This window comes from Camelus ferus, chromosome 8 (genome assembly GCF_009834535.1).
Source record: "Camelus ferus isolate YT-003-E chromosome 8, BCGSAC_Cfer_1.0, whole genome shotgun sequence".
Taxonomy (NCBI): domain Eukaryota; kingdom Metazoa; phylum Chordata; class Mammalia; order Artiodactyla; family Camelidae; genus Camelus; species Camelus ferus.
Genome location: NC_045703.1, coordinates 45,882,673 through 45,909,614, shown reverse-complemented (window position 1 = coordinate 45,909,614; position 26,942 = coordinate 45,882,673). Strand labels below are relative to the sequence as shown.

At 40.2% G+C, this 26,942-nt stretch overlaps 1 protein-coding gene across 15 annotated transcripts in view; it reads left to right on the top strand.

Annotated features, from left to right (window-relative positions):
- Nucleotides 1-26,942, top strand: part of EPB41L2 (erythrocyte membrane protein band 4.1 like 2) — a 196,034-nt gene that overhangs the window by 119,221 nt on the left and 49,871 nt on the right. For all 15 annotated transcript variants that reach the window (XM_032484921.1, XM_032484920.1, XM_032484918.1 and 12 more), the window contains 6 exons: nucleotides 10,000-10,042; nucleotides 13,754-13,829; nucleotides 17,157-17,375; nucleotides 18,778-18,865; nucleotides 22,827-22,979; nucleotides 23,527-23,624. In XM_032484921.1, coding sequence (XP_032340812.1) covers nucleotides 10,000-10,042; nucleotides 13,754-13,829; nucleotides 17,157-17,375; nucleotides 18,778-18,865; nucleotides 22,827-22,979; nucleotides 23,527-23,624 — 677 coding nt within the window. The remainder of the gene's footprint in view (nucleotides 1-9,999; nucleotides 10,043-13,753; nucleotides 13,830-17,156; nucleotides 17,376-18,777; nucleotides 18,866-22,826; nucleotides 22,980-23,526; nucleotides 23,625-26,942) is intronic.

Here is a 26,942-nt window from a genome sequence, read left to right as displayed (position 1 = left end):
CCTTCTTGCTGTGTCCTCACGTGGTGGAGGTGGGAGAGGGTTCTCTGAATCCTCTCTTACAAGGGCACTAACCCCAATCGTGAAAGCTCCACCCTCATGACCTAATTGTTCCAGGGGCCCTGCCTGCTAATCTATCACATTGGGCATTAGGATTTCAACATTTGAATTTGAGGGGGACACAGACATTCAGATTATAGCAGTCAGGCTAATATTATCCGAGTATATAGGCTTCCAGTAATGTAACTCAGTTCAGGGGTAGAACTTGGCATTCCCTGTCCTAAATGCTAGCTGAACATTGATTAGTGACTAGAGAGGAGACTCTTTAAGTCTTACTACCTAATTATGGTATGAATATTTCACAATGTTATAAAAAGGCAGTTCTGTAAATGTTGGAAATGATCTTAGCAGTTTAATATTGACATTCTATAGTAGAAATGGAGAACTGTGACCAGCATTCTGGCTGTGGGCAGGGAAGGGACAGTGCACAGAAAAAAGGTATTGAGTCCAGTGTGATTGATCCTGGTGGCGTGAGGCATTTCAAGTTGTTTGACAGGGCTGGAGGAGGTGGCGGCGTCAGAGCCTTTCAACGGGAGGGGCCTCTGAGCAGGTGGCAAGTTGGAAGGAAGAATTGGGGACTTGTATTGAAGCTGTATTTTCTCAGTAAGGACAGTGTTTTAACTTATGTCATAGATTTATTTGGGGCAGCTTTGTGGGGAGGGCTGATGGAGATTATGGGAAAGTTAGGCACAGGTCATTTTTTTTTGTGTCTTGTGCAAAGGAATCTAGCTTTTTAGTCTGTTGTGAAGGATGTTAAATAGAAAGTGACATGGTAAGATTTTTATTTCAGACAAAATAAGATGTTTGTGGTGTAGAGAGAGATTGGGAACTGAGACTGGAGGCAAGAAGGTCTAGTCCAGAGGTGGTAGAACCTGGGGCAGTGACATTAGGAGTGAAAACAAGAGACAGAGACGCTGAGTAGGTGGTGTCCACCAGACTTTGTGACCGATCGTCTCCGAGTTTGAGGGCAACGGAGGGGTGGAGGATAGGTCCCAAGTTTCAGACTTGGGTAGCTGGGTGACTTGTTGGAGACTTTTACAGAGGAACTTTGGAGAGGGAGCAGCAGTTTGGGGTTAGGGGTCAGAGGTGGAATCTCATTTTCATTTTGCTAAGTTGGAAATGCTGGTAGCTGTTGGCTAGATGATGCTTGTGCATCGGGGTGAGTGAGGGCTGGGGAAGGTTAACACTGAAGAATTTGAGAGCAGGTGTAAACTGTTATATAAATAAGCTTGACTATACAGAGAAGACAGATGGGAGAGGGATACTAGCGAATACAGTACTTTTCATGAAGATGAGATGTTCTAGACCTGCTCTGTCTAGTACGGCAGCTACTGGCCACATACAGCTATTGCGCACTTGAAATATGGCTGGTGTGACTGAGGAAATGAAGTTAAATTTTATTTAATTATAAAAATCTAAATTTAAATAGCCTCTTGTGACTGGTGGCCATTATACATGACAGTGCAGGGAGTTTACTGAGGGTTTTGGGGTTGACAGATTTGCTGGGATGGAGGTAATTTTGACTTTGGCTCTGAGACAGCCCAAAGAAAGGGTGAGGTTAAAGAGCAAGGAAAGTGATGATGATGGAAGTTTCCATAGTCAAGAGGATAAGCCTTGAATAAAGAGGGTGCCCATATCCCCTGTGTCTGCAAGCAGCAGGATAAGGAGTGGTGCAGATGTAAATGAATCTGAACTAAAATGCAGCCTAAAATCTCTGTGAAATAGAGGGTAAAATCATTTGCTAAGGGTGACCAGGGCAGCAGTGGAGACTCTGAGAGGCAGACTACTGAAGACGAGGATGTGGATGGCTGACAGTCCGGCAAAGATTGCAGACCATGACATTGTGATGGCAGCCAAATACATTGGTGTGTGTTTTTCTCTAATTGCTATCTGCAGCCTGGGTATAATAGTGGGGAAACGAGATATTAAAGGGGAGTTGACTAAATTCACAGTGGTTGTGTACAGTGAGAGGACAAAAGACTGAAAACTGGAGATCCTGATAATCAAGCCTATTATTCACAGGAAGGAATATAACTGAAGTGCTGAAATGGGCTAATAGGCTGGGAGAAAATGACTGGGGCAAAGGGATGAAAGTCAGGTTGAAGTGGAAGGGCAGGTGGACTGGGAATCAGCAGGTAGAAGACTTTTGAGAGGAAGTGGTTGCGTCTGAGAATGGAACGATGAGGTCTAATGAGGTGGAGAAGTCTGTATGGTGACAAGACTGAGTGTTCAGCCATGAAAAGGGATGGCTGAGGTCAAGGAGGGGTTAAGGTCATTAAGGCCAAGAATGTTAAGGTAAAGTTGAGAGGGGGTTCACCATAGAACTCCTGTTGACAAAAAAATGCTAATGCTAGACAAGGAACTCATAATTCCTTATTTTACTTTGTAGTTTCTCTTACAAAATTTGAGATGAAAATGCCCACAAAATTAGGCACACACTTTGTTACATAAGTTTTAATTATAGAACATTGGGAGGATAAACAGTGAGGTGTCCTTTCTGAAATATTTACTTTCAGAAAGTGAATGCTCATATGTAATTGGCAATATATTTATTCATAGATAATCTGATTTGCCTTCCTAACTTCTGTGTTGTATAACTTTCTATTCCTTCTTGCTCTTGTAGTCAAAACCCAGTCTTCAAGACACCTAGGCAGAAGAACTCTTATTTTTCCAGTATAGATTTGTATCATATTCAATTTTTTCCACAGAAAATTATTACTGTTGTACCAACTCAGCACATGCAGTTTCGATAATAGGCTGCTATAGGATATAGGAATTGAAACGACTTTCTTTTTCATGCTGAATATTATCTGTATTTATAGAAGTTTTAGTCACTTATCATTTCAGCATAGTACAATATGAAAGTGAGGTAAAGCCATGGTTATTTGTATAAAAATTTTCCATGGAGACGGAGTCTAATTTTTATTTTCGTGCAACGCTATCTCTCCCACGATTGGAAGCCTTTCACTTCACTCTTGAGTGTGAAAATCTCATTATTAATGTTAGAACTTTTTAATGTCTGTAGAGAACTCATGTAAACTTTACTATGGAAAATTTCATTAAAAATATGGAATCAAGTCCCCTCAGCGCAGTGGGCAGTGCGTCAGTCTCATAAAAATATGGAATCAAGCAATGTGTTACTCTTTTATACACGGAATTCCAAGTCCGTATAGTTCTTGTGTTCTTGTCCAAATGGAACCATCATTAAGGGTTTTGGACTGTCTTTAAAAGGAAGCTGTTGCCTTGAATTTTTGATGTTAATAGAGTTTGGCACCTGGCCCAGGGATTTTATGTCATTTTGCTTCAAGCCATATTGAAAGAGGAGCTTGTTTGAAGTGTAGTTGATATCCACAGCTAACTTAATGAGGATTGATTAACGCACTTCTCTGATAGCCAGACCATTTCCTCCCCCAAAAAGTAGAACTTAAAACTCCAATAGTAAACTTTTTTTCGTATATAAACTATTTAATAAAATTCTTATATTCAATCCAGTTACATTTTATAATATCACAGACAGGAGCTGGAATCACGTTCTCCCAGATGCATAGTGAAAGTTTCACTGTAATACGGGAGGCCTGTAACATTTCTGCTACCACCAGCATTATGTTAGTGTTCTGGTAGGCTTAATTTAGGCAGAGGAATAATAAAGGGGATCTGCTTCAGTGCTATACATTCTTAAGGGAAAAGGCAGATGTTAGAATTACTCTTTTAACATTGGGTGATACAGTGTGCATTGGGTAAATTTAATTTCACCTGGCGAAGCTGACAAGCACCAAACATGAGTGAGGAAGGCATGGCTAAGCATTTTGAAAAACTTTAATGCTGGGATCTTAGCATAAAGCCTGAAGGAGAACTAGGTGAGATAGATATTTTGGGGGAGGGAGGGAACTAGAAGATTCTGTGAATGTATCTTGAGTTGTTTTCTGGATTAATATGGTCGGTCAGTGGCCCGAGGCAGGCAGCTGCAGGTTTGGACCGCTGACGGGATGCTGCTGGTTGATGGGCCTGGTTGCCCATCTTTGTCAGGTGCAAGAGGTTAGCACTTCGGTGGCCCAAAAAGACCGGGTCTTGACATTTTTTTGATACAGTTGTTTAGTGTGACGGGGAGGAATTCAGAGAAACATTTAGATGCGAAAGCAGTGACCTACTGGGGCTTTCTGCAGGAGGCTGTCAACAATTAGAATTTTTAGCCAGTGGAGTCCAGGTGTCTACCTGACAAGCTAGTTAAAGGACTTCAAAAACGTCTCTCTATATTTGGCTTTCAGGAAAAGATAGGAATTTCTAGATTAAAAAAAGTCTAGGGCTTGACTACTCAAAGGGCAGTCCAGGGCTCAGTAGCATGGGCACCACCGAGAAGCTTGTAGCAATGAGTAGTTTCAAGTCCTCACCCTAGATTTATTGACTTATAATCTGCTTTTTCATGTAAACTTTTAAGGCTTGAGAAGTGCTGATCTAGGAGATAAATATTCTTTTGAGTGGCAGAGAGAATTATAGGAATTTGAAGTGTCACAAAAGCCAAGGGAGAAGGAGGCCCTAATAACCTAAGTGGCTCATGGTGGCAGATGTGTTCAGTACTCAGAGCCACTTAGGTGGGAGCGAGGCTGTTCGCAGTCTGCATGGATGTTTGGATCATATAGTCACTGAGGCTTTTTTCTAACACCAGCATCCTTTGGATATAGTGATTTATAATAAAGCTTTTATGTTTTCCTAGCTGTTTCTGTTCCTAGAAGATAATTTTTTTAATTGAATTATAGTCAGTTTATAATGTTGTATCAATTTCCAGTGTAGAGCACAATTTTTCAGTTATACATGAACATACATATATTCATTGTCACATTATTTTTCACTGTGAGCTACCACAAGATCATGTATATATTTCCCTGTGCTATACAGTGTTCCTAGAAGATAATTGAGTATCATTTTAATTTTAACACTTTTTCTGAGAACCAGCGTTGAAAATGTTACAGGAAAATGCCAGAAGACTTGGCGTTAACAAAGACTGTTCCACCCTCAGATCTGTTGTGGGCAGAGTAGGATTAAGGAGCTTCTCTAATTAACTAACAGGAAGACTTAAGTGTGAAAGAAAGAGATGTGTACAGCTATTTGTTGCTTAGTTAAAAAAATTTCCGTAACCTTCCAAGGCAGGTTTTTGTTTTGTATTTTTTTTAAACTTTTTTTTGTGCCATGGATTCCTTCAACAGTCTGGTAAATTCTATGGGCTGCTTCTTAGAACAGTATTTTATATGTATGGTTACAGTAAAGTATGCAGGCCTACAAAGAGAGCCAATAAATAACATGTTCAACATATTAATTCAAAAAATTGGGATGAGGTCATCATCAGTGTCTAATCCCTACTGTGATTTCAAAATGTTGATTCGCATTAATGAAGTTTCAAGATCTGCAACTACTGTAATGTGCTCTGGAAATGGTTTTGATTCCCGTGAGTGGCAGAGCTCAAGGTACTGCTGATACGAGCCAGGCTTGTTTCCTCCTACATTCATAATTGATGGCAATGCTAAATTTCAGCTAGAGGTTAGTGAAGATGAAGATCTAACTTCCCCCAACCCCAAATGATTCATAGACTCTTGAGTTCATGTTCTAAGATGATTTACTAACACTGACTTTCTAGGACCACATTTTAGTTTTAATTTTGTTGGAGACCTGTGATAGGGTTCCTGGTAACTTTTATTAATTTCTTATTTACCTGGATGTTCATGCAGAAGACATATTTTACTGAGCTTGTACTTTGGGTACATAGTGGGGATAGGAAGGTGAAGAGGAAAAGGTTCCGAATTGAGTGTATGAATGTCCCTCCCCTTAAGTAGCTGGCAAAGTGCTTTACTTTTAGTGCTATTCAGCCAAGATAAATTTTATTGAAATCCAGCATTAATTTTAGCTCTTTTTAGCTTTGCTTTATTAATTATACCTTAAAGTTTGGGAAACATTGAGAAAATCCTTGAATAACCTGAAGTTGTCGCTTAAAATAGAGATTCTTAGGTCCCTTCCTTGAAAAATGTTTCAGCATGTTTCCGGTGGGCAGTGGGTAAATCTGTCTTTTTAACAAATTTGCCGGACAGAGTCTTATCATCTGGCAGAGTTTAGAAAAGCTTAGCTAGGTCTCCCCTTAACATGTGCATAGGAGCACTGGGACTAGTCATACTGGTAATTATTTTCAGGAGAAGGGATTGTTCCTTTTTTGTCTTGTCTTCATTCCCTGGAAGAGTCTTCACTACAGAAGGATTGCTTTGTAGAAAGGGCTGACGGACGTAATTGGACAGTTTTCTCTAAGGAAAAGGGGTCTGACTTTTTATCCCGCCTGGCCCATGATTACAGTGACTGTATTTCTCAAACCCAGAGTCTGATTTATTAACTTTTTGTGGGTAGAAATAATCATATAAATATTAATTTCTAATATATGTAACACATCACCTTCAGAAATAAAAAATTAGGTGAAGAAGGGATATATAGTGAAAGGTGATAGGCCGAACACCCCTCTGATGTTAAAGGCACTGGATAAAGTCCTTTGCACGTGTGCTTACTCTTCAGGAAGCATTTGAATGAATGGTTGAAAAGAACAACCCCACGAGGCAGATGATGTGATCCGCATCTTACAGTTGCGGGAATGAGCCCAAGGTTACAGCTTTGGTGGAAGACTAGAGTTTGACTCTATGTATTTCTGATTCTGAAATCTATGTATGGGGCTGCCAAATCTTTTAAAAATGAGAATGGTGCACCATAATCTGTCATGGTGTTTGTGTGTGTGTGCATTCACGTCATTCTCTGAGGTCTTTTTCCGTCTTTTTTGCATATGCTTCTTGATCCACCCAGCACTCAAGTATAGAAACCAAGAAATTTATTTTTATTATTTATCTGTTTGAAGAGTTTTATGTCAATTTTTTTAACTTCTAAAAATTTGTATACAATTTTTAAAGGTTACTTTCCATTTACAGTTATTACAAAATAATGGCTATATTCCCCCGTGTTGTACAATGCATCCTCGAGCCTACCTTGCACCCAGTAGTTTGTACCTCCGACTCCCCACGGATAACCACTAGTTCTCTGTATCTGTGAGTTTGCTTCTTTTTTGTTATATTCACTAGTTTGATGTATTTTTTAGACTCCACATATAAGTGATATCATATAGTATTTGTCTTTCTGTCTGATTCCTTTCACTTAGTATAATGCCCTCCAGGTTCATCCATGTTGCTGCAAATGGCAAAATTTCTTTTCTGTGGGTGAGTAGTATTCTGTTGTGTATGTGTGTTTGCGCCCCACATTTTCTTTATCTGTTCATATGTTGATAGACACTTAAGTTGCTTCCATATCTTGATAGTTGTAAATACTACTGCTATGAACATTGTGGTACATGTATCTTTTTGAAATAGTGTTTCTATTTTGTTGTTGTTGTTGTTTTTTGTTTTGAATGTTGTTTTGCAGGATTCTATTATTTATTTGTAATTGAAAATGCAGGTATTTGACTTGTATTTCTTTAAAAATTTTTTTCCATTTGGTTTCTACTTATGAATTTATGACCCTATGCAGTAAAATTATATCCCACTCATGATCTAAGAACTCATTGGAGCTACTTACTTAAATAAAAATAAATCTAAGAAAAATAGTATGAAGTGTGGTCTTTTAAGATGACCATGGCATGGCAAGGGGGGAGGCAAGTAATGAGCAGACACCAGCCAACAAGTATTAATTTAGTACTTAAACTGTTTGCCTAAAACCGCCAAGTCCTATGAAGGATACAATGAATACAGTCTCTTCTGCCCTTGCAAAGACTTTTTCACTCCTTGGTGGGAATGGAGTTCACAGTGTGGAAGGGAGCATGGTTAGCGAACGGTTAACAAAGGGCCAACCAGGTAGGCGGCCAGAAGGAGTCTCCTCTGCTGTTTGATTACATCGGGTAAATTCTGCGCACTTGGTCTTTGGATGTGGACTGAAATAAAGAAAAGAAGCCACTTCCGTCTTCATATTGTGCCTGGCAGTGTTGTGGAAAGTGGCCCGGGAATGGCAGTGAGTCTGAGTTTGGCTGCAGGTGCACAGAAACTGGTCACTCACACTCCCGGGTCTGTTGAGCTGGATTCACACTCTGTGCTGTGTGGCAGCTTTTACAAGGGTTTGGTGCTTCAGGTGAGAGTAGAGGGTGTCCAATAGCTGGGACGCAGGGCTCTTCCTTGGGATCTCAGAAGATGGTGTTGCTTCCACCATCTTCAAGAACAGAGAGGTCTTTCCTTGGCTGTCACACAGTGTAACTGGGGAGTGGGTAGCATCCATCTCTTCTTTGTGCTCATGTTCTGAGGGTTTTTTTCCCTTTTCTTTTCAGTTTAGCACGAGTTGTCTCTGATTCAGTTTTTCTTGCTGTGTTCGTTAGTTCCTTGGATGAAAGACCACAACACTTCTGAGCCTCCTTCCCTCTCCCCCAGCCGTACCCCCGTCTGGGCTGCAGACTGAATGATGTGTTTTTCTCATTCTTGTGCCTCATTATAGCCCGCCATTTGTGAGCCAGCTGTTGCGTGGGACAGCAGCTGCAGGGCAGGACAGCTGAATGCCAGGCTCTCTTCTCAGGGGAGAATTAGAGCCGCTCCCTAACATGCACTGGAGGTACCGTTAGAGGGTCCCACTGGCCCTTCACATCAGTGGGCCACGCAGCTGGGACACCAGTGCTAGGAAACTAGACCAGGCTCTGGTAGCTCTTTGTGGAGACTGTTGAATACAACCAGTGTTAGAACAGAGCCATGCACACCTTGGATCCTTGCTGCCCTGAGTATAAGCCATGAATGGCGTAGTAAGACCCATGGGGATCTGTGCAGCTTTGCTTTCAAAGCATCTTCTTGTTATTACTTCTTAATAGTGTGAGTTAATGTTCTGTTGTACCCGTTCAACATATCGTTAAGACAGTGGGCTGTAATTTTCTACATAATAATAAACATTTTAATTGTTTGCTTTATATATCTGGATAAAATTCTCTTCAGTCACAGATGTTATAATACATTATTTGGGATACTTTTAGAATGAATGAAACTTATTTACTGTAAATCCAGTTATTTGAATCAGTTTAATGTGTCTCAGAAATGTACTTGTTCTCCTGTTAGTGAAGATAAGGTAACATTTAATAATGACTTGAGGATGAAGTAGGAGAAGTATTAAAAAGCCCCCCCATATATATATTATATATATGTTTTTTGTGTGTGTGTATATATATATATACACACATATATATGTATGTTTTTTGGGTGCATCTTTTGCCAGTAGCTTTGAAAGACATACATAATGTCTTCAGATGGTTTGAACCTAGTAGTTCAAATTTGGTCTTTTTTGCTTTCAGAGATTATAGTGATTTCCTAGAATTTTTTTAAACTTTGTCAAAGTTTAGAAATAAAGGGAAAGTGAAAGAGAGTTCCTTATGATTGTGACTTTCAACTTGGAATGAAGTTTAAAAAGGATGTTACATGAAGACCAGGAAGGAAGACATTAGCTCCAGTCTGACAGTGCTTCTCTGTTGCATTGTACAGTTGCACGGAAAAAGAAAGTTTAAGGAGAAGCTGGCTCTAGGAACTGAGATCATTGTGCTTGGTGGGGGGATATATATTTTTTTAACCAATAGTTTCCAATTCACGTTTTATCCTTCATGAATAAGAGCCAATTATTTTCCTTGACTGAGCTCTCGTGTCAGTGTCCACAGGGGCTGTTTGCTGGCAGTTCTAGAATAAAGACTGTGTGGATATATTATAGCTCATCATTTGGGTAGGTGCTTGATTTTACATCTAAGAAAACAGATCAAAAACAGCCCAGTGGAATGCTGGTAGGTGAGAGATAACTTCACATAGAACTTTATTAAAATATGTTTACACTTAAGTATGTGAACCATGAACTGTTCCATTTTGGATTCTGGACTATTTCTTATGGGTTAATTAACCTTTTTTTCTCCCCCTGCAGAACTGGCTAGATCCTGCAAAAGAAATAAAGAAACAGCTGCGAAGTGAGTATTAAATCATCGTACTTTGACGTTATTAAGTTAATCTTTACATCTATTTCTTTTCTTTTCTTTCTTTTTTTTCCTTCATTTTTATTTTTTAATGAAGGTACTGGGGATTGAACCCAGGACCTTATGAGTGCTAAGCACGTGCTCTACCACTGAGCTATACCCTGCCCCCAGATCTATCTATTTCTATCTTTATAAAAGTTCATAGGAATGTAAATTAGAATAAGATAGTGGTAGAATGATCAGCTCTGTTTTGCATTTATATCAAATAGGAAGTTAAGGAGACTAACAATATTTTTGTAAAATCATGACTGTTTATTTTGTACATGGCTTAGGAACTCCTTTACTGATCAGGAGATTCTAGACTCATATTCTTAAATATTCCCTCACCATGTTTGCCTGTGTCAGTCACAGAGGCAACCCTGACCTTTATCTCTGGAGAAAAGAAAGAGAAACTGCTGTAACGTTCTCTTTTTATGTAAAATTTACTCAGGGGAGTCCTATTCCTGTTGCTTTGTCTACCTGACGTTGGCAGTGGATAATTAGTTTAACGCATCACCTTATCTCTGGCCCCCGAGACACATAGATAGACACACTGTTCTTAGATGTCCTGGAGTCAGGGTTCAGGAGTGAAGAACGAGCGGAACCATCTTTTCAGCCCTCAGAAGTGTTTGCAGTCTCGACTCCTTTGGCCACTTTGTGTGCTCTTTGCGTCTGGCTTTGTTCTTAGTCCTGGTCTACCCTCTCTTCCGTCTCCCGGTTCACTCTCACTGTCGACTCCCCAAGTGACCTTGTGAGTCCGACTCTAACCAGCTTCAGGTCCCTCCTGTGCCTGGTTTTTGATACCTGTGCCAGGAGTCATGACCACCGCAGAAAAATCTCTGCTAGGCGATCTGGGTACTTAATTTACTTCAGAGTCTGTGAATGACTGAAGCAGAAAAGGTAGGGAGCCATGAACAGCTGGAATTTTTAGACAAGAGAACAAAATTCTTACCAGCTTTTTGGATAGTGGGCCCCATAGCTGTCCAGGGAGGCAAAAATGCCTTATTTTTGCCGTTTCCTCTCCTTGTAGACTCGTCTTTCTTTTCATTTTCTTGTATCTTTGATTAGAGTGACATTTCGAGTTTGCGCAGGGCTGAGTGGTTTCTCAGGGTGTGGGACTTTCCGTGCTGTTACTGAAACAGTCTTGGGCAGACTAGGGTGGTTGGTCACCCCATCTTTTGACTATTTTCCCTGGCTTTCCATCCTTCCCTCCTTCCCTCCCTCCCCGCTTCCCCCTGCATTTATTATCTTGGTGTTTCATCTATTTGTGTTTGCTCATCATAGAAAAGGGGCAAAATAAAGAAAAGGAGTAATTAGACACAGGCACATTATGCTTACATGGTGGAAGAAACTACCAGAAAGCTTTGGAACTTTTCCTAGTCCCTCTTCGGTTGTTCAGTCCCACTTCGCTCTGCAAAGTGCATGAATTCAAAAAGGTATGGATGTTGGGAGGTTTCTGTAGTGTAGTGGTTATCATGTTCGCCTCACAAAAAGGTATGGATGCTTGGTTCTTCCACTTTCTCTGAAACCAGACCTGCCAGGTGACCCAAACCATGGGCAGAACAGGATAACCTCTGAAACATGATGTTCCATGGAGTTTGTTTCCTGTGGTTTTGTTTTCGCTTCTGTTTGATTATTTTTGTGTGCTGCTCATCTCAGAGTCGTGGAGCTAGCCTAAACTTTTGGGAGGCAAAGCTCTTGCTGATTGTGTATCACAGTCTTATGTTTTGATTATTTGTGAATTTTTTTTTTTTGAAGAGTTAATTTCAGGACTTTTGCCCTTGTGTTTTGGCAAGAGGCATAACAGAAAGACACAGGATTTGACTGTTTCAAACTATTGTTTAGCTAGTTCTCTGAATGGAATCCTGTACTGTCCTGATCATGAAAGTAGGCTAAGGCAGTGAAGTTGTAGCTCTTGTATTTTTACTTCTTTCTTTCTACCTGTGTTAAAGTGGACAAAAGAACTACTCTATCTTAGCCTAACCTCTGCTATGATATTGTTATTTAGCTAATAGGCAACTGGCAAAGGTAAATAATCTTTTTGACAACCCACAATCTATCAGTGCTTACGTAAAAGTTTCCTTAAAAAAATCTTCATTTTTTCAAATGTACACAAATAAGACTGTACAGATACATAAGACTATATGTAAGGTTTGCCTGTATTAATATATAAATAATCCATAGCTAGGTAATTTTATATAGTGAGGTAAAAATTATAATAATATATGATTAAATAAAAAGTTTAGCATTATTGGTATATTTTATCAACTTTAGAATTGGAAATAGATCCTGAAATACGTGTTATGTTAGAAACTTAATCCCTGTTGTCATATCTAAGCCAGCATGTTAGAAAACAAATAAATAAGGATCCATTAAGAAATGATAAGCTAATTCTGGGATGATTTTGCTTAATTGTGGATTAATTACCTTGAAGAAGTATATATGCAACACAGCCAGCCTGGTGCTACAGGCCAAGAAATGGAATGTCTCTTAATACTCAAGAAAGTCTTATTTCTTTTTATGATGCTTTAAATGTGTAGAGGGAACTGAAATCTGTTTTTGAATATGGCAGGATTAATTTTATTAGTAGAATAATGATATATTGAGCCAAAACCCAGCAAAAGTGCTATGTGTTCACAGTAGCCACTCAGTAAATATTCATTGATTTTGAATGTGAGAAAAGTTAGTGTGTCTATGGTGAGAAAAGAACAAAATGGCCCATTGAGCAAGAGAATGTGATTCAAGAAATTTTTGAAGTTTGTACATTAAAGCAATCATGAGGCCTTCGAACACGTATAAAATGAAATCACACACATACACTTTTTTGTTTTTATTTGGAAATACCATGAACTTTGAGTATAACTCTAAATTCAGGCCATTGGAATTATTTTAATCCCTTTAGGGAAATAACTGCCTTCCTCCAGAGCTGTGTTTTTTGTTGTTTGTTTTTTTTTTAGTCATTCAAAGCATGATGTAGCAAACATTAGGTAAGTAGTAATGTGTAAATAGCAGTGCTTTAACTTTTAATAAGTCATAATGACATGGTTGTTTAATATATTCATTCTTTGTGGCACAATACAGCAAAGTACATGTTATATATGAGTCTGCTTACATACTTTATGAAGCCTGGGAAATAATTTTATCGTATTGTGATGTTTTATCACCCGGTCCCTTCTTCGGGATTTCCTTCAAATAGACCATTAATCATTTCCTGAAAAGTTACAGTGATCACTTGATCATTACCCCTGTCCCCAACAACGTAGAAATCATGAATTTTTTTTTAAGTGTGGAGAATGTTTGGCATCTAGAGATCCTGTGGTTAAAATAAATCTTAGAACTATTACATGAAGGTTATATTAACATTTCTGCATAATATGGTTATCATATAAATGGTACCATATGGTTGTGGTACCAATATATGTTAATAAAAAAAGTGAACCTATTATTTAATATGGCAGGTTCTTTATGTAATTGATTTTTATTTTATTTTTCATTTTGTTTTTGTTTTGTAAATGATATTTTCTTTAAATTAAAAAAAACAAAATTCTCTTAACTGATTCATAGTGGGCGTAATCCATGCTGTTTGAACATTGACCTTTATGTTTTATCAGCATAAATGGTCATTGTGTTGATTGGAGAAATAATCATGATCTTTAATAATTATAGGTCTTCCCTGGCTGTTCGCTTTTAATGTGAAGTTTTATCCTCCCGATCCTTCTCAGTTGACTGAAGATATCACCAGGTACTTTATATTAAAAATAATCCTTTATTATGGCTCTCATTTATTTCTACTCCCTCTGGGGATAGTGGTAATTTTAGGATTAAAACAAATAAAACAAAAACAAAAACAAAAACAAAACATTTTTTCTTAAGGTGAGTTTTAGAAGTTTTCTTATAAGTGGCTCTTCCGAAATAGTTTGGAATATTGCCAGTTTTAAAAATTGTATTCACTTTTCTTTAATTTCCCATTTATATTTGAGTAATAGAATATTTTTTAAAGAAATTGCTACAGCTTTGTTTCCTGTGTTATACTTTGAAAAGTCACTAGTATTTAATATTTCAGATTTTAATATGAAGATGATTTTTATTGTGTAACTCATGTGTGCCTGTGTATTCATCTTGTATTACAAAGGTGATAAAAAAGGTAGAAAAATAAAAAATTTTTTTCAAGTTTTATTTTTAGAAGTCTGTTGAACTATAATCCCTCCTCCCCCAGCCCAGGGTGAAAAACTAATAGGGTCGGCTTCCTTTTGTGTGAGTCAGTAGCTGTTTCATTTCCATTTCCTCTGAGATGATCCGGACTATACAGACATATGCTTAAACTGCAAATTAAAGATTTAATCTAGGAGCAAGAGAGAATTTACTGATTCTGAGAGTGACTTGAGTATTTGAAATGGTAACCAAGGAAACACCTAGTATCCACAAGTGCCTAGATATCTTAGCCCTGTCAAGCTGGGTACCAGTGATAGGACTTCTTAGCTTCGGTAAGACTAGGACTGTAGGGTGATTTGTATGTAGTTTTACAAGGTTGTTTACCTGGCCAAGGAGACCTGTGTTTTGTATGTATATGCTTTTAGAAAATTAGAGGGTCTTAATGAAAAGACTGCTTGTGATTCCTGTGGCTCCTGTGTCCCTGATGCTTCCTGCCAGGCTGATTCTGTTGTCAGACATGGAATTGTGCGGGTGTTTAAAGGAGAGTATGATGCCCATGTGAACAGGGATGATGGAGCTTTCTTTCCTAGACTGGGTACACGACAGGCCTTTTTTGCTCCCTTTGCTAGTTACTGCTGAGTTAAGGACTTACTAATTAAGTTGTGATTGACTTAGCTTCAGCTAGTGATTGACTTAGCTTCAGCTAGTAAATAATAAATAGCAGCTCCTGTAACCGCACAGTGAGCTGCGTGGAGCATGAGACTTGCTAGGCTTGTGTGCGTAGGGTACAGAGCCTCCCCGTAGGAGTGCCTTTGAACAATGCACGGAACTGGGGCTTTGTGACTCAACGCCCTCCGTACATACATTCCTCCTTGTAGTCACTTTTTTGGGGGATAATAATCCTTTGGTGATTGCAACTTTATAGCATCGGTGCTTTGGTTTTTTCAGTGGGTGTAGACCAGTCTTCCTGCGTGCTTAGGGAGGAATGAGATGGTCTAGTGAGCTCACCAGGAGTCTCGCGGTGCAGCCCGAGACCAGGCTGTAGCCTTGCAGTCTAGATGTCACAACTGAACTCTTCACATGACCTGAGTGAACATTTAGAAGGTGGGATAGGCTTTTGCGGAGGGAGGGTGGGAACACAGTTCAGAACAATGTATGAAGGATGGTCTTTCCTGCTCGGCGAGGGAGATGGAGTTGGGAAACTCAGGAGGCTGTTGTGGGTTTCGTTTGAAGTTCTGGGGCCTTAGACTTAGGCTTTGAAACAGAAGAGTGGATCAACGTGAGAAGTAGAGGCAGTGACATAAAAAGGAGCAATAAGATTTAAGTAATAGAGGGCATCTTTGTGTTTAGGTCTTAATAGTGCCATAAAATGTGGAGAACTAGGTCTATTCTTGATTAGACTTAAGAGAATTTGAAGAGGAACCTGGGATTGTAGGTTAAAATTTAATTTTCTGAAATAAGGGCAGTTATGCTGATGTTATTCTAGGGGACAAGGAAATCCATAATTCTCCTTGGAAAGAGAGCCCCAGCAGCGCAGAAAAGTGCTCCGACTGCAGCCATAAGACGACTTTGGTTCTCAGAAAATTCTTGAGGACTTGCCACATGGCAAGTACTTTGCTAACTGTGGGATTATGATGATGATATGCAGAGTCCGTGCCCTGCCTGACGGAGATGTGGGTGGTAGCACAGGAATAACTGAACTGGGGTGGGTGGTACGGTGTGCTGGGATGTGCTGTCTGACAGACACAGCGAGGCCTGGGCCAGAAGCAAGCCATTGGAACGTGTGGGGCAGAGGAGGGAGGAAGACGGGGCTGTGACATCCACGCCAGGCGAAAGCGTCCGCAGGAAGAAAGTGGCCAGCAACCAATAGGAATGACGGTCTCTAAAAGATCAAGGGGACACTGCCATTCTGTTTGGAGGGGTTAATGGTAACCTTAGCAGGTGGTTAAATTCAAGAGTGAAAATCAGGTTTAAAATGTTACCAAAAAGAATTCATAGTGGGACCCTCCCTCCAAAAAAATCCCTCAGAGAATATAAGTAACATGTTTCTGCATGCTATTTAGTAAAAACCAGGATCTTTTGTAACTTTGTAATAACCCACTTGAAACATTGAATGATTGTTGTTGTTATAACTCACAATGACAACATTCTTATGATTATAGCTACTAGTTATCGATTCCCAGGTACCATGTCATGTATTTTTATTATCTGATGTTTTACCCTCACTTTCAAAGGGAACTAGAGTTCTTCCCATTTTACAGGTGGGGAATTAGGCAACTAAATTAGCTAGCTCGAGGTCACACAGTCAGCTCTGCCTGGCTTTGAGGCCTGTGTTTTTTCCACTGTAAGCTGAATTAGCTGCCTCTTTAGATGGAGTCAATGGGCAAGTAAGAGCTTCCAAGTAGATACTGACTTATAACTGCTGTTAGAGGTGTCTCAGGACAAGAAATGAGTATGAAAAGGGTAGAGAGGATAAAGGGTAGGTGACCTTAGCTTTTCTTGCAAATGCTAAGAACTGCAGCTATTTTTAAAATTTTATCAACCTTTACAGCTTTTGAGGGGCATGCACATTTTGATGACAGTTTTAATCCAAGGAGACAGTCTAAGTGATTGGAAATTCACCTGCCGTCGCAAACCTCTTTATTGTGATAGTGATAATACACTGTTGCTGGAATAGCATTTCAGAATTTCCATTCGATTACTTTGTTTTCTAGACGCAGTTTGTATAAATAAGCCACAAAAGTCAGGAGTCCAAGGAGGAAGGTGGGCTTCCTGTTACAGAAGACTTTTTTACTATAGATTTGAAGAGTGCCTATGTTGTATATTTGTTTTCAAAGGATAATTGAATTCAAGGGTTATGAGTGCTGTGATTTTAACTAATTGTTCACCCGACCCTTTTCTCCCCCATTCCTCACAGATACTTCTTGTGCCTTCAGCTCCGGCAGGACATTGCCTCTGGCCGTCTGCCCTGCTCTTTTGTGACTCATACCCTCCTGGGATCTTACATACTGCAGGCTGAGCTTGGGGACTATGACCCAGAAGAGCACAGCAGTAATGACCTCAGTGACTTCCAGTTTGCCCCCAGCCAGACGAAGGAGCTGGAGGAGAAGGTGGCAGAGCTGCATAAAACCCACAGGTCTGTGGACGTGCTTACTGGAGAGAGAGTGGCCACGGTGGATTTGAATGGCTTCCCTTAGAACACTTGCTGGACATTTGAACATAGTTTGTGAAACTTTTCAGTTTGCCCTTGTGGAGCTTCACTAGTGCTAATCAAGACAGGTGGAGGCACTGAGATATCCTTCCCGTGTCTTTGTGACTAGAATATGAGGGCCTGCTCACGAGGCTAAATGTTTTCATTTGTTAGAAAAATTTCCTTTCCCCTATGACGTCTCCTTTGCCTTGCTCCCAGCCCAGTGCCTTTACACCCACACCCCCACACCTGAAACAAACATACCCAGATACTTGTTTGACATTTACTATATATTTCTTCTGCCTTTTGTTTTTATTACCATATTTGATTTTTAAAAAGCCAGGGAGGTAGTGAGGCATCAGGATTTGAATCAGAAGTGTGAGTGGTAGGGGACGTGAGAGTAGTAACTGAAATCTGCAAGTGATTTCTCTATCCACAGAAGATGACTTTTACTTTAACTGAGGATTAATTACTTATATACTATATGACACTCTGAGAACTTTTTTATCTGTGTAAAAATAAAAAAAAAAATTAAGTACGAGTTTTAAGAACTCCAGCTTCAAAATTCTGATTTGTCCCCTATTGCAAAACTGCTTTTCAAAAAACCTTGACCGAAATGATCTGAAAGGAACTTTCAGAGATTAGAAGTCTTTAAACAGATCACCTTCACTGACGTTTACTTAAAAAAAAAATGTAAATGCAGTATTTGCCTTTAAATATTTTCTTATTAACTTTATTCCAATTCTATTCAATAGACATGTATTATGTAATTTGAAACTGAAATATCAGGTTCTGAAATGCCATGGGGAATATGAAGATTAATGGGACCCTGCTTTCTAGGAGCTTAAAATTTGTTTAGTTGGGAATACAGATAAGAATGGAAATAACTTTAGTCCGGATAGAACGCAGTATGTCAGGTACAAAATCAAATACAAGTGCTTTCCATCTTTAGTATGATCAATCCTAATGGAATAATATTAAGGAGAGAAGTTGTCTATTTCAGAAAGATAACATCACTTTTTATTCTTTTATTTTTTTAGTTAGTTTATATTGTACCCATTATTGCTGGGGCTTTTATCCCTAGTGGAAAAAAAATCGAAAGCAACTTTCTAACATAAAAAGGGTGAGGATGGAGGTGCACCCTCCTTGCAGTGAACAGTTTATCTTGGAGTATTTTAAGAGAAAAATGTTGGAGGTTGAGAGTTGAGCCTTACCTGTTTCCTCTTTGTACGTTTAGCCTGGTCACTCCCTCCACCCCAGCTCTCCAAGATCACAATGCCTTTCCCCACTTTAGCCACATTTGCTTTGTGTCCATCAGTGTGATAACCTTGTTTCTTTTGATTCTTAGGGGCTTATCTCCAGCACAAGCTGATTCTCAGTTCTTAGAAAATGCAAAGAGGCTTTCCATGTATGGTGTTGACCTGCATCATGCCAAGGTACCGTGAGCACCAGGGGAGCTGGCATCTTTCCGCTGTTGACTGAAGTTTTGACAGGGCTCCAGTTTTAGACTAACCTGTTTCACTTCTAGGAAAAGGCTACTCACCCTCACCCAAGAGTCTTTGTAATATTTCTTTGGGGTTTCTAATTGTGGGGTTAATGGTTGTGGGGAGGAGAGACCATTGATTCTTTCCTGTATTTTTTCTTCTTTTCACAGTCTTTTAAATGGATACTCTTTCCTGTGTATTTACTGTAAGACTGACCTCATCAGCCTTAAACCTCATTCTGCTTTTATTTTGTGTCCCAGCTTTTGCTGCTATGCTAAGTGGTGCCTCTGTCCCAGCCCTGTCTCCCTCCTTTGTCCTGGGAAGAGGAGGGCAGGCTTTAGCCACCACTCCCACTTCTGTCCTGGGAGAGGAGAGCAGATCTTAGCCACCACGAAAGGGCAAAGCAGAGTGGATGTGAGTGAGCACTTTCCAAAAAACTGCTGGCGAAGGAGCCCTGGAGTTGGGCTTTTCCCAACAGGTCTCTTTTGTACCTCTTGTAAGATAAACTAGGCCTGCGCAGGCTTCGAGCAGTTAGGCCTTCAGTCTGCTGTGGGCAGTGGGGAATGAGTGGAAGCATGGAGGTAGCTGTTAGGAGAGGCAGGTTTGGGTGAGGAAGATGCCAGGAACAAACATGACCTACTTCATGATCCTAGTTTGGATGGTCAGATAGTGGGGAGAATGCAAGCGATAAGGTGAAAGATGCAGTTGGTTTTGAAAAATATGTCCAGAGTCAACTCAGCAGGTGGAGGGAACCTGTGGTTGCCTGCTTTTAGGAGACCCTGCCAGTCCCTCAGTGCAGTCTAGGAAGTCCAGATGAGATGATCTGAGAAATCTCGCCCTTCACCCAGAGATCTCTTCCCTTCTTTGGCCTCAGATGTGTAATTCTTGCTTTTGTGTTAAGAATAATACTTCATATTTGCAAAACACCTTTTTCTCTTTGGCTTATTTTATTCTTTAAATATTTTTCCTTATTACAAAAGTAACACATGTTCAATATAGATAGTAGAGGTGAACAGAAGAATATAAAAATCACTGAAATCTCTTTAAGCAGAAGCAAGCACTATTCATATTTTGATATTTTCTTGTTTTATTTAAAAAATCTGAGCAGTGGAACTCACATTTTTAAAATTGGATTATCCTACAAGGATTATTTCATGAGTTTTTTTCTTTTAACTTGCTCTTATGAACACTTTTCCATGTTCATAAATAGCCTCTGGCAGCAACATTTTTAACTGCTAGATGCTGTATGCTTTTAATTTTTAAAAGTACTTTCACATACACTACCTCATTTAAGGTTTGGATGTTTTTATTTTTACAAAAAGTACATAAAACAGAATGTAGATGGTTTGTTCCACTAGCTGGCTTGTTGCTTCAAGCCACATGGTGTAAAGTCATCCCATCTATGTGATGTTTTCTGATAAATCCTATTAGGAGGCGAAACAGATCTAACACTTGAGTGTCTTTTAGCTCATTTCTCTATGTGATGGGGACAGGCTGGGTCAGGAGAAACAGAAATAAGGGAGGGAGGAGAGAGCAGAACTTGTATCAGAAAGACCCTCTAGCTGATCTCTCTTCCTCTAAACCCTGTTATTCTCGCCACACATAAATCTCACATCTCCTACTTTGTTGATCATTAGTTAGAACCAGTTCTTAGATGGCAGTATTGGAAGGTTTCAGGATTCTGGTTTTTGAAGTTGTATCTTAGAAGAGTAAAAAAGTTGCTAGCTCTATTATAATCCCAGTTCTTGCTGTGTGGTTAGGAGTAGATGACTTAAAAAAAATGCAAAATAACATTCGTTCATTCAGTTTAGCATCTGGTGGACTTGTTAGATAATGTCCAGTAAGTAAGATATTTGTAGCTCACTGGAAAAAAATCTGCAGCAGTTTAAAAGAACATTTCATGTAGTTTTCAGTATCTTGAGATCATGTTTAAAATTTTTTGAAATTAATGTATTTTTGTAATTAATATTTTATTGTCGGTAGAATTCTTAATGGCATATTGACTTTAGGACGGGGTGAGGGTGTTGGTTCAAAGGGCTCTTGACAAAGGTACAGGGAAACCACGGAGTAGAAGGACACCCGTGAGCTAGTGATAGCCGCTCTCCTAACCCCTCTGGGTGGGAAGGGGTGAGGCAGAGAGAGGCTGCCAGAACCCGGATGGAGAGATCTGTGGGGAAAGGCCTGTCTCGAGAGGAGCCACCATCAAGGACACAGCCACCCGGATGCGACCGCACAGGAAGGGAGTCTGGATATAAAAAGTCCTGACCTCCCTTCCCTCCTCCTGCTCCCTTTTTATCAGTTTATTTTTCTGACTTTGTTGATAAATGACAGAAGTCAAATATGGAGAACTGAGGTGTGCTTTTTTGCCCTTAACTCTTTATCCTTTATCTGTAATTTCTATTCACACAAGTACTGATAATTCTAAAACAATATGTGGAACAACTGAACACCGACCCATTTCCTTGGATCCAGATTGTGTTTATTTTTAAGTCAGATAAAATAGCTTCACTGTCCTGTCGAAAGACTGCTTCACACTAGAGATTGGTCTGTTCAACGTTTCAAGTGAGGGTTGCCTCCTTACTTGTGCTGAGAACGTGCTGTCTCGGGCAGTCTCCCGGCCTGCTCCCTGTGGCCCTGGCCGGCGATGTGTTTGGCAAACTCACCATCTTTGGTCTGGTGCCAAGTGGCTTAGGCACCTGTGCCTGCTTCACCCCAGCTTTTTGCTCTGTTCCTAGAGAGAACTGTGGCTGCCAGGATATGGGTGAGTAAAGCACCTTATCGATTACATGAGCAGGTTTAAACATCTGATTTTATTTGTGCATTTGAATTATTCTTGTATCACAGCAGTGAAAGCAATTGATGTCAGTTACCTAGTACTTTATTTCTGTTTTTTAAAAACTCATAGAAATTGTGTTAAGTTGTTCTCAGTAACAAGGCAGTTGAAATTTCTGTACTTGACTATTGAATTGAACCTAGCATGTGGCGTTTGTCTCAGCATATTTTGAGAATTTGTTCCATGTTGTTAATGATTTCTGAAAATGTGAATATCTCTGAATAATATTCTTCAGTTTTACGTTTCTTGAGTGAGATCTAGTTCTTCTCTTAAAGATAATTGAATATTTTTGAATATTGTATATATTAGATCTTCAAGACTACTTGAAATGAGAGAAGATAATTTTTTACTTTTGTCTGAACACGTCTTTGATTTTTAAAAAAACTTTCAGGCTTGCAATTATTTTAGATTGTCATCTTTTCCCAGTTAAAATGCTGAGTGAAGAAAACATTATTAATAAGTTCAAGAATAGTCTGCAGTCCTGTGAAATATGCTAGCCAAAGGAATGCTGTAATGAGAGCTGGCTGTCAGCACTTCAAGTTACTGAAAACCGACTTGAAAGAATTCAAAGATTTCCACACTGTCAGCTTAGAGGAGAAATTTTCTGTGAGGGGTTGGTGTTTTGCAGAATGTAGGCATAATTTAACAGCCATCAGCTAGCAAAGTCCATCTGAGACCAATTTGCCTAAAGTAAAATGGCACCTTAGGGTAGACCAGCAGGCTGTCCCCAGGGGCCTGAATAGCCTCTAGGAAAACCGCTTAATCTCCCATTTCTTCAGGGTATCTAAATCCAGTTGTTTCCTTTCCTCCCCTTTAGCTCTTACAGCTGAGCTGGAGAAAATATGAATTGTGTCCTGTAATCATTTTGCCTTACCTCCCATCTGACCCCTCAGGATGAATATCTAGATTTCAGATGTGTCCCGTGTCCTGCTGTTTCTGTTAACGTGTGTCCTGTCACTGGCACTTAAATGCAAGCCTGTTAAACTGGCATTCCTGGTGATGGTTTGAGGGGGATATTGGCTTCCTGATCTATATGACCGTCACAGCTCTAACCTCCGTCAAATGGCTTCTGCTTGGCAGGACTCAGAAGGCGTGGACATCAAGCTGGGTGTGTGTGCCAACGGGCTCCTCATTTACAAAGATAGACTGAGAATCAATCGTTTCGCTTGGCCAAAAATCTTGAAAATCTCCTATAAGCGCAGTAACTTCTACATTAAAGTTAGGCCAGCAGAGGTAAGCAAAGCCATCCAGCCCCTGGTGTATCTCTTCAGGCTTTGTCAGTGTTCTCCTTTATGGCCAGAATTGTTTCCCATTGAATTTTAAGAAGATGAAGGATTACTTACTCCTCTGAAGTTTAAAAAAAAAAAAAAAAGTCAGGGTTTTTGATGATAAACCTGCATATATATTACTGTCAATTAAAAAAAAAAAAAAGCAGCAGCCACAGTTTCACCGAAAAGAAAGAGTAGTCAGTGCCTGCCACATAGTGGGGCTCGTTTTTCTTTTCCTCTTGAGTCAGCTAAGTGGTCAGGATCAGTAGAGGCAGAGTTGTAGTGGACCTTGAAGCAGAGCTGGTTTATGTCAGTAGCTGATGCTTGCTCTTCATGGAAACTAGTATGCAGTCTGAAAAATCCATTCTGTATAATCATATTAGATGCACTAATATTTACCTTTTTTGAGAAAAACAGTTACTTCTTAGTGAAATCTCTGAATCCATGTTTTTCAGCAGCTTTTAATCAGTTCTCAAAGAAATGTGCTGATTTATTTTATGGCTTTATTCTAGCTGGAACAGTTTGAGAGCACCATTGGATTTAAACTGCCAAACCATCGGGCAGCGAAAAGGCTATGGAAAGTGTGCGTGGAACATCACACGTTCTACAGGTAATTTTGAGGAAACAGTTGAGGGTGAATGAAAACAGCTCTCAGAACCCTCGAGATGCTGGGAGGTGGCAGCTGCCGGCACACCCTGCTTTACTGTCCTTTGCTCTCCTCAGCGTCGGATGCCCTGTGTCTGTTTCCACTGCCTGGCCACGCTTGGCCACGCTCTTGTCACTCAGAATGACCTGTGTCTGCGGTGGTCCAGCGCTCCAGCTGCTCCTCCTTCCACTGCCACACCCTCCTGCCCCTGCTGCGTTCTTTCCACTGTCAACTCTCCTTAGGTTTCATGTAATTGCTCTCATCGGCTCCCTCCCGCTTTCGCTTCCTTCCCAAACCAGCCCTGAACCCTGTGGTCTGCCCCTTTGCTACTTTGTCAGGAGGCTTCCAACTCCCCCAGCCCCCATCCTTTCTGCACACCAGCCTGCTGGGCCTGGACTCGCCCTGTGTCCTGACCTCTCCGTTTCTGTACCCGTGCTACCTTAAATAGCACAACTCTTCTGATGGATACTCTTTGTAAGAGAAAACGCACTGCTCAGTGGGTTGGTGCTGTTGCAGAGATCCTTTCCCGCATCAGCTGGACCCTCAGTGCCACCATTACAAATGCATTGGGTCTTCCTGAGCCCTTGGGCGCCCCTGCCCCTCCGCTCAGATGCCCTCCATTGTGTGCTACCCTGACAGTAGAAGCTGTGGGTCCTGAATGTTCTTGGTTTCATCCATCTTCTCTTTTTCTCCTTTTGCATATAATTAAGCATTATTTTCCTCTCTGTCCAGTCTTTTTTTTTTTTTTTTTGCAGGGGTAGATAATTATATTTGTTTGTTTATTTATTTGTTTATTTTAATGGAGATACTGGGGATTGAACTCATGTCCTTGTGCATACCAAGCACGCGCTCTGCCACTGAGCTCTGCGCTCCCCTCTCATTCATTCTTTTCTTCCTGTCCTGTGTCAAGGAAGAGAGAGTCATTCCTCTGCCACGATCCTTTATTTCATGCCTCGTGTAGGACCATGCTTTGTAAATTGTATACCTCCGGTGGGTGCCTTTGATGTCTTCTTTGGCCAATAAACCTGTCCATGTCTTGCTCCCTTAAAAACTAAAAAAAACCCAGGAGATCTCATTAGACCTTTTAGCCTTCTGTAGTTTTTGTCCTGTCTCCTCTCATACTTTTACTCACCGGCAATTTTTTAACATTCCTATTCTGAGCAGATTGTCCTTTGCTGCTCTTCCTTTTCTGTGTCCTTAGTTTATCACTGCAGCCTGGATAGCTGTGTCCCTAGACCCTTCATCTGCAAGCTTTTTCCTTTGCCCTCTCATAATCTAATCCTGTCCCTCCACATACTAGATGTGTGACTGTAGATAAGTGACTCAGCCTTTGTGCATCTCCGTTTGATCATCCATGTGATGGTAATAGATAGTAACAGTGCCTACATTATAGCAGTGTTTTGAAAAATAAATGTTACGTGAAACAAACTTAGAGCCATTTCTGATACATAATGCTTCTCATCATTATTCCTAGTTTGGTAGCATATTGTGCTATTTATTTTTAAGACTGCTCTAATAGACTCATTTTATAGATAATTCTTCATTTTGTTTTTTTTTTTTTAATGGCAGTACTGGGGATTGAACCCAGGACTTCATGTAGGCTAAGCATGTGCTCTACCACCGAGCCTCACCCTCCCTCATCTAACAGTCTCATTTTAGAGGAGAAAGGAAACTCATAAGATATACTTGAATCCATCTGACTTGATTACACCGATCATTTCATCTTTGAAAAGTTTACAATTTCTCTTGGGAGCCATGACAGATTCTCCTAAGACAGGAGCCTGCTTCAAATAAAACAAGTCAATAACATCTATGAGTTAAATGACACAAGTCCAGGCAGGACAGGCAGCAGGCTTCCCTGTCAGATAATGATAAGAAAGGCAATGATCAGTACAGAAATGGTAAGTGCCAACATTCATTGAGCATACGTTGCTGTCAGACACAGGACCGATCACTTTACATCCCTCCACCTCATTTATTCCTCACCCCCGTGTGGAAGCTGTGGCTCAGGGCTGGGTGCTTGGAGAGAAACACAGTGGCCGGCCAGGCACCCAAGCAGAGGTGGGGACCCGGCCCTCTGGCTGTAAAGCCCACACTCTTCACCCCTGCGTCGCCCTCCCTCCTGTATTCTTCCAGCAGGTGTCTCTGAGATGTCTGTCAGCCCTGCAGAGCCTCAGGTGCCTCCATCATCTTTACCAACAAGCTGCGGACTCCAGTTTAAAAGCGGACCAATTTGCTCCTGCAAACTTTGGAGACAGTGGTTAACAAAAGCAGTTTATATCTTTAAATCTTAGTATGTTTATTTACAGGTGATATGAAATGTATCTAACACAGAGCAAATCATAGTTTGCAGAGTGCTTTGAATCATATCAGTGGAGTTGGTTCTGCTTTACTTTATCACAAAAGATGCAAATGACTTCTTTAGAAAATTAAAATGGATTTCTGACTGAAGCCATTAAGAAATAAACAGACCTTTGTATTGACTGGTAGCCATGCGGCTGGAAGAGTATTAGTGGAACAGGAACATAATAATAAAGCTACTGTCCTTTCTTGAGCATTTAATAGAGCCCGTCACCATTCTCTGTGTTGTACATGGATTAATTCTGTTAATCTTTACAACAAATCTTATGGGGCAGGTGCTGTTATTATCTTCACTTTGCATGAGGAACAGAGAAGTTAAGAAACATGTCCATAGTTGTATGGATAGTAATGGGTGGGTGGGGTTGGAATTCAAACCCAGGTAGCCTGGCTCCATGTGCCCCCAAGTGTACCCCCTGTGCTGTACTTCCAGACTGTATTTGCAGTGGATTTGCTTTCTTGTACTTTCTCAGTGCTTTTTGTTGTTGTTGATGGAGTGTAAACAAGATTAATGTGAGGCTCTTCAGGCTTGAGGTTAAACTGCCATTTAAACCTGGCATTGTAAATCCAGACTAATCCCAAGTGAACTAGTGTCCTCAGCTGCTTCATAGAGAGTTTTATGGAAACCTGTGGCACTTGTTAAATGCATGAGTGACTTTAGTAATTGATATGTGGGCTTTCTTAAAGTGTTCTTTTGTTTTCCATAGATAAACATGAATAATACTTGATTTACGAAGGCAGGATTTTTATAAAATTAAAATGTTAATATACATACTTCGTAAGCAGTAAAATATGTAAAAGCTGAATTCCATCATCATCTTGCTCAAGGCCTTTAATCCTCTATGATGACTGACCCTGAAGTGAACTGATAGATGTCTTGTGGTAATTTTGACGTTATTCTTCTGAAGATAGGGTTTGATGTGG